At 34.0% G+C, this 8587-nt stretch overlaps 1 protein-coding gene across 1 annotated transcript; it reads right to left on the bottom strand.

Moving 5' to 3' along the window:
- Positions 1-380: 380 nt before the first annotated feature.
- Positions 381-8204, bottom strand: LOC137743612 (transcription factor TGA9-like). The gene is made up of 12 exons (XM_068483537.1): positions 7804-8204; positions 7530-7612; positions 7063-7157; positions 6670-6933; positions 5770-5817; positions 5602-5661; positions 5372-5449; positions 5210-5258; positions 4479-4750; positions 3190-3411; positions 1153-1295; positions 381-558 (listed from the first exon to the last, which is right to left on the bottom strand). The coding sequence occupies exons 1-12, from the start codon at positions 8022-8024 to the stop codon at positions 471-473; spliced, it is 1623 nt and encodes a 540-aa protein (XP_068339638.1). The 5' UTR covers positions 8025-8204; the 3' UTR covers positions 381-470.
- Between the last annotated feature and the right edge of the window lie 383 nt (positions 8205-8587).

Genomic DNA, 8587 nt, shown 5'->3' with positions numbered 1-8587 from the left:
AACGAGGAGTGTGTGAATAGCACTACCCTCTTTCAATAAGGACACTAGACGATGACAACTTATTGAGTTCTCTCTTTCTCTCACTTGCCACCCTTCTCTCCTGGTCATCTATCTATCCATCTATATATATATATATATATATATTATCCATCTATATATATTATGCATGTAAAAGCCGTTTAGGACCAATTATATTTTTTGTTTCGTTGTTTAATCCTTTTTTTCTTTGTTTAACCAAGTGGAAGAACCTTCTCATGATGCACAGAATATATTAAATTGCATTTATAAGATAACGTAGTAACATAAAGACATTAAAATTTAAAAAAAAAAAACAGAAATGGAAAATAAGGAAGAAAAAAAAATATGTCCTATCTCTTCTCAAGTAGCTTAATCAAGCTAGAAGCATCCAGCACCGGCAATAATGGACAATGGACTCCTAAAGTAGCTCTCTGCAGGCTACTGGAATTTGATCAAAAGGAGGAGAAATGATTCTGCGAAGGTTGTACCATTTGTAGCTCTGTCGTCGTTTGGCATGAGTTATCATCGCTCATCATGCTCCTGCAGATCGAGTACATGACATAAATAGTAATTATGCGTTACACATGGATATTAATTCTAAAATTATTAATTGTTAAAGGAGAATACAGGAAGAATAATACTATCGTTGCTGCAGCAAAAAATGTTTTAGAACCCAATTACTCTATTCCCAATTGTTTTTTCGAAAAGTTTGATATAAAGTAAGACCTATGGTAACAAGTTCTATAGTCTCATCCGAAAGAAAAGAACTACTACTTTCATAAAGTAATAAACCCTAGAGATTTCCCTAGGATGTGGATGTGGTGGCTTTAGTTGGGCTAAAGATGGATAATCTTTGTATTTGAGACGCATGTATTCCTGTGGAAGCAAATATGGCTTTCCATTTTGGCTGTATTGAAATTGGTTATGTAAGAGGTTTCTCCCTTTAGTGAAGTTCTTTTCTACCAGAAAACAAAACCCCAGAGATTGTGTACATGAAAAGGTCAAAATGTCATGGATTTACCCAGCCCAAAAAAGTTTAACATATGATAAACAGTGATTAAAAACTAATCCTTTGTCATTTAAGTTATATAATAACTAGAACGGAAAATAATGATGATGTTATGACAATCTTACTCTCGCGGTCTAGATGCCCAAAGAGAACTAAGTGCCCTTAATCGTCCATAGTACTCTCCAATTACAAGAAAACATCTCGCTGCCTGACGAATTGTTAATATGCGACGCAACTGATGAAGGGTTTGTTGTCTCAAGTTATCAGCCTAAACAATTGATCATATACACAAATAATGAGTAAATTAATTTTTAGGGTAGAGAAATGCAAAAGGAGACATAATATAATACAATATAGGAAAAGAATAATGCAAACATGTTTGATTAAATTAAACAATAACCATTATGTAGCCCTTCGGATGCGTCCCTAGTGCAAGGGAAGGGGCACAACCTTTAAACAATATTTTCAAAAGGGTTGAAATTGGAAAACTTGTTCCTTTTATGAATTTGGACTATTTCAACCATGTTTTAGAAAAATAATAGAAATACAAACTTAGTTTAATACCTATATTTTCCATCTTAATTTTTAAATTCATACGATAGGTCTATCTACGGTTTTGATTTCAACAAACATCACATTCAAACCTACCTCTGACAGAAACATTTGGAATGGAAAAACTGTACCAAAACCCTAGCCTTCAACAACCTGATTGACACCTTAGCTAAAAATGCATGTTGGTTCACCCCAAAATTATGGGTGATAGTTAAATTATTGTGACCCAATGAAGCATTGCATACGTGGCAAGCATGTAGTGGATGTGATCAATCTAGCTGTATAATATTATATAACTTCTCTCTCAAAAATTTGACCAATTGCATGACAGTGACAAAACTATTTCTCTTTTTTTTTTTTCTTTTTTTTTCAAGAATTTTAACGAAAAATTTTTGATACAATTTATTTTAACAAAAAAATCACATTTTTACACTAAAAAGTCAATCTTGGTACTATTCACTTTACACTTTATTTTATCCTTATCGTTAAAATTCAAAATTTTCAAACAATTTTCATTAGTTTTTTTTTTTTTTTTTTTGGCTATTAAATTGAAAAAATTAAAATAATATCAATGACCAGAATTAAAAAAATATATATGGAGAAGGTGCAAAAATATGTATAGAAATCACTTCCCTTATTAAAAAGCGGTATAAGCATAAAATGACAGAAATTTACATACAATATCTAGTTGACTATGGTATAGATGGTTCCATTTCTATTATTTTAGTAGAGCTTGAGCTAAAAGTCAATTTAGATGTCAAATCAGGGTGATGTGTGAAAATGAAACCCTTGGGTTCACCCTTCATGTGTATATTAGATAATGGAGGCACAAAACAAGCGGACAGAAATAAAGAATATAATGAAATAGTTGGACTAGAAGGACAATTCAGATCAACTAACATGTTTGATGTCACCTACCAAAGTTCTATGGTTTGATCGAAAATAATACACCTTTCTAATGATATAAACATGAGAGAAACTAATTAACGTGATTGACTGCTAGTTGTTGATAGATAAAGTTTATATTGAACCCTACAATCATCAACAATTTAAAGTCACTTTTTTCAATTTACATAACTTAACTTGTCCATGGTGTTAGCAGGTTCGTCACGTAAGATCTAATCAATCCTTGATAGTTTAATTTGAAAACGGTTTAAACCATATAGAATTTTTTGAATGGATTTCAATTTTCACCCAGACATCCATTTGTATTGGTCAAGTCTGGTCTGCAATTTAAAATTAGGACAACTCAAGTCTTTTCAGAAATCACCTGACAGGACCTGCTCTTATAGTCAAATTAATTTTCACAAAGCTTCAGGAAAATTTGCCAATAAAAATATAACACTCCCAAAAATAACAATAATGACCTCCTAGGGTTCATTAAAAAAAATTCCTAGGGTTCCAAGGAACACATAACTAAAAGGAATAATATAATCTAAAGATTATGATGCAGTTCTTAATAAAGAGATAACAGAAAATGAGAGAGCATACAGAGATTAATTAATTACGTGAAGTGCATGCATGAACTTGCATGAGGGAAATAAATGGTTTACACCGGTAAACCTAAGAAAACTATGCCAGAATCGGATTATTTAATCATAATTAAGTACCTGGCGAACGAAGCCTTCAAGATTAGTGAACTTGCCCAAAGCCACAGCCATCTGTTGCATGCCGTCGATGACTGGCCCACCGGCAATGGTGTCGACCAGAGACTGATGAAGCTGCTCTAGACCTTGAGTAAGGGCCTCTTCTGCTTGTTGTGAGGACTGTTGCAGGTTATAGATCCCCATGTATTGCTGTTCTGTTAGTGGTTCTAACTGTCCTATTAGCATCTGATTAAACACAAAGAGAAACACATTAATAATTAATAAGTCAGTAAGGATGAGCAACATGACTGTACTTTTAATTGGATGTTTATTTATAATAGGCAAATAATTTTTGTATGCACGGATTATACATAGAGATTGTGGATATCCAGGCTTAAATAAGATGACTCTTTAAATATAACCTAACTGGTTTTATACTTCTGAATTTGATCCTTGTTTTAAAATAGGTAGACTCATCATCTACAATGATACCCGTACAATTTTCTATTATTTACAAGCATAACAACCCAGTGTCATTGATGCTAGCTAGATTTATAGTGGAATGCAATATTTATGGCAATGATACCATTTTTGCTTAAAGTGATTGTGGGTGTGGCAAAATTTAGTATTGCACAGTTTTTGCTTTAGGTCCGTTAATTTAGTTGCAAGTATTTTGCTTAGGTACATTAGTTTAGGTCCCTTAATCTAAGTATATTAGTGCTTTAGGTACATTATATGTTTAGGTGCAATGGATGTCTAGGAATTAATGTTATACATCATATTTATGTAAATTTCTTTTTATGATTGAGAGAGATCCAATTTTTTACATGCGTTGACATAGTAATTAGAATAACAAAATGATTTAAATTTGAAAAATTATGAAAGGCACATACAGTTCGATGCTCAAACATGTTAGTTCAATTTCAATTGAGAAAGAAAAGTTTTTAGCAACAAAATAATTTAGGAAAAACGGTAACAAAACCAATTAAAACAGTAAGAAACATTTTATCTAACACAAGGCGTTATAGGAAAAAGAAGATAGCAATAAATTTGATGTATAATATGAATGCAGCTATAAATATAGGGTCAAAATACTAAAATCAATATTTATTCTCACACCAAGCGTTTATCTAAAATTGAAATTGTTTTAAGTATTAGAATCAAGTTTTTTATTAGTGTAGATAATATCGTTTGTTAAAAAAAAATGAGACCCGATCACATCGTAGTAGTAAGACGACACATACATATTGTAAGCGAGAGATGCATTATATTTTTTTGTTAAACTACAGATGCATAAACTTGAAAACTCAAACCTTGATGAGCTCAGAGGGTCTAAAACCACCCATCCAGAGGAAGCAACGTTCAGCTGGAGTAGTCCAAATTCCAGTTATGAGGTGGAACACATCAGATTTAGCAGCCACTCCTTTCAGCTGGAAAAGTTCATCGTAATGAGAAATATATCCGTCCACACTTAGCTGAAGATCGCTGTCCGATAAATGTGCTTGTAACCCTGTTCGGAACTCCGACATGCGCCGGTGGTCGTCTTCTAGCCATCTTGCATATTCCATGTCAAATATTGCAGCACCTACAACAACAATAATAATTAATATCATTGTCATGTACATTATTTGAAACTTATCAGTATATATTATTACATATGAGAATAAAGCATATCTTTTTCGAGTACGTTCAACTTTTATTTTCTTAATATTTTTTGTTACTAATTATTTGGTGAAAGAGTACATTATTGTGCTAATACATAACAAATCATTTGACATCTGAAAAATAGCTCCCTTAAAATATTCCATCAACCCTAAGACAAGTTTTCTCAATATTAAAAATTTGGCAACATAATTTGGTCAAACTACGAGATGTCTGCCAAGTAAAAATAATCTTTTAGAATATAAAATATATTTTTTGGATTAGAAAAGCTAAAAGATATTAAGCTAGTCAACTTTTCTTTTGGTAAAAGGATTGCACAAGTAAAACACTTTCAGAAATTCATACTAATCTATAATTACGTGGAGTATTTTAAGATACTCACCTGAGCTGATATTGCCAAGACCACCACCGGCACCAGCCAAGAACAACCCCTAATAAAATAATTTAAAAAGAAAAATCAATACATTTAACAAAATGAGAAATAAATCAATAAATATACTAATTATTAAATAATAAATAATTTTTAATAAGTTTAAAATAAAACCTGAGCGCGCGCTCTATGAAGTTCTTGCTCAAGCTGTGTAAGCTTTATCCTGCTTGACTCTAGCTGTTGTACATAAGCCTATATATTGACAAGGAAACAATATTAGTGGGTAATTATGTTTTGTTTAAACGAAAACATATTAATTAGTGGGTATGTTAGAGAATAAAATATAGTTTATGATAAAGTTTGTGGAAAATGAAACTTTTCAGTTTGAAAAATGACATCTATACCTTTTTTCTGAGGCGGCTTTTTCGTGCAGCTTCTCTGTTTTGAGCTAAACGTCTCAATGTCTACACAAAAAATAAGAACAGAAAGTTGGTAGCTCAAAACTTGAAGTTAACAAATTGGGAAAATAATGTAAAACAACAAATGCTGGAGTATTGTCATGTTTAAAAAACCTTAGCATCAAGTTGTTTATTCTCTGATGTTGAACCAGCTCCCTTCCTCTGGAACATTAAAAACATGAAATAAGAAGAGGGGGGAGAGAGAGAGAGAGAGTAAATTAGTTAGCAAATTGTTTTGATGTTGGAAGGAAGGTGGCATCTCTATTTTTGGAGGAAAAAATAGAAGAAATTGCAAGTAATAATTAACTTTGTGTTTTTTAACATATAGGAAATGAAGAAAATAATTTTATGAGTAGTTTAGTGATATTCCCTACTTTTATCACTGGGAACGTTCTATAACATGATTTTCAGAAAAGAAAACACAATGATTAGAGAGAATATCTCACAGAGTTTCCGCAAAACATTTTTTGTTCGAGGCAGGCAGGCAGGCAATCAGCAAACGTGACTTTTGGTGATGTGGGTTTTGGCTAATGGATATTCAAAGTTCGAAAAAAAAAAAAAGAAAAAAAAAAGAGGTTTGAGTTCTATGGATGGAGAGAAGAAAGTAGGTATTTATATTATTATAACAAAGAAATAATAACAGTGGTAAAACTACTGTGAAGATTCTTACTTTTTGGCCTTTTCTTTTTATTTTATTTTATTTTTCTCTGTGTGTACACACACTCTCTCTGTTGTGTCAGACATTTTCATCAGAAAATCGTTCAGAAATCAGGTTAACTCCTGTCTCTCCTTGATTTTCTGAGTTTGTGGGGATCTGTGCCATAATATTTCATGAAGATATGCCACAGAGCAGAGAGAGATGAAACAGTAACAAAAACAATAAAGATGCCAGCTTTTTCCTATGGGATATGGTACAAGGAAGATATTGACTGACCTAGAGAGAGAGCGAGAGAGAGAGAGAGAGAGAGAGAGAGTACAGTTCTAATTAAAACAGTAATTGAGTTAATTGATTACCTTCTCTTGGGAGGGTTTGGGAGCTGATTGAGTTTGTGAATTAGGTCCTCTGGAAGTGTCACTAATTGCCAACTTTTGCTGTAATTGTTGCTGTTGCTGTTGAAAGTGGAGATGCTTCTGATCAAAAGCAGCCTGTGAGGAAGAAGGATTTTTACTCATGGGAGATTCTGGTTCCAGTTCCAACTGGTTTGTTGTTGTTGTTGTTAGAGTGTTCACTTGTGATTCTGAGTCTGTGCTTTCTTCCCCTCCTGACTTTGAACTCCCCTACATTTATACAAAAATCACAAATCAAATCAAAGAAAAAAAACCCACCAAAATTTGATTAAATTTTCATCTGGGTAATTATCAAAAATGAGAAGGAAGAAGATTAAAAGGGTTAAAGGAGAGGATTACTCTTGAGGTTTGGTGGAATCTCATTGGCCAAGCAGGAAACATTTCAAGAGTTGCAGCAGGCCTGCCTGCTCCTTCTCCTCCTGCTGTGAATAAAGCTGCAAAACAAATAATCACAAAACCCAAATCTCTTAGAGGATCAGCAAAATAATAAAGATTTTTTCAAAGCACCACCTAATCTCTCTCTCTCTCTCTCTACTTTTCTGCAGTTATGGAGTCAGTAAAAAAATCATGCTATGCAGGTCAGCTTTCCAAGTTTGTAGCGCCACGCCATTCAAGTCTCCTCTCTCAGAATCATTATTGTGTTGGAAATGGTAACCCCTCACCCCCCCTTCTCTGCCCTAATCAGAAGACATATTCAAACCCCCCCCCCCTCTCTCTCTCTCTCTCTCTGCTTTTTCTTAGTTGGTTATGCTTTATCGAACGTCACCAAAAGGAGAGAAATGATGATAGGGGCGTAGGAGGCATACGTGCTTGAGCTTCATCGTTTCTAACTTGCCGCGCAATTGCTTCTTCCAGCTCCCCAAAATCAAAGGCAGATCCTTCTTGATTACTACCAATCAACAAACAAAAACAAAAAACAAAAATATAATCAGAAACCCATGTAAAACAAGATGAGCAGATCATAGAAAAAAACAATAAAATTACCGAAACTTCTAAAATAAAAAAAAACCCAATTGAGAATTAGTCTTGAAATTGCAGTATCTGAAAGAAAATTTGGAAATTGTTGTGATTTTTCCGTACAGAAAACTGGTGGAAGGAACATTCATCCCATGAAGAACAGCATAAGGGATATGGTGATTGGACGGTCCTGATTCCGATGACAAACCAGCGGTGGTGGCAGTGGCGGTAGCGTCTCCAACTTGATGACTCGCCGCCATGCAAGATTTTCTCAGACCATTTTCATCTTTGTACTCCAAGAAGAAGCTGGAATCAGGACATGTAGCAGAAGAAATAAAAGCCATAAAAACACACACACACTCACACACAAAGTGGTTACTTATTTTCTCTTCCCTTCAGTTAGCTAGGTAGAGAAGAAACAGAGGAGTTGGCGGAAATGGGAAGAAGGAAGAAAACAATTTCCCAGGAATTATTCAGTTTGCTCTCTTTACCTCAATTTTTGGATTTAAAGGTTCCTAGACCAAAGCCTATATGGAGCAAACCGAAACAACTTGAAAGAGACCAAAGAGCAAAGGAAAGCTAGAGAGAGAAATTTCAAGAGAGAGAGAGAGGAGAGAGAGAGAGAGGGAAGGTCCAGTAAGTCTCTCTCTCTTATATTTATGTCTCTATCTACTTAACTCTCTGCTGCTTCTCTCTCTCCACTTCTTTATGAAGATATCTTCTAAATTGATGTGTTTGTGTCTTCGGTTCTGCTTTATTTCTCTGTCCCTAGTAAACATTATCAAAATTTTGGACAGAAAATCTTGTCCTTGCAGACAGACCCCTCTCTCTCTCTCTCTCTCTCTCTCTCTCTGGGGGTGTGTGTGGGGTTTGAAAACAGGAAAAACAACGACATTTTCTTTAAAAA

This window comes from Pyrus communis, chromosome 8 (genome assembly GCF_963583255.1).
Source record: "Pyrus communis chromosome 8, drPyrComm1.1, whole genome shotgun sequence".
Taxonomy (NCBI): domain Eukaryota; kingdom Viridiplantae; phylum Streptophyta; class Magnoliopsida; order Rosales; family Rosaceae; genus Pyrus; species Pyrus communis.
The sequence above is the reverse complement of the archived record's forward strand: the minus strand, read 5'-3'. Positions and strand labels throughout refer to the sequence as shown.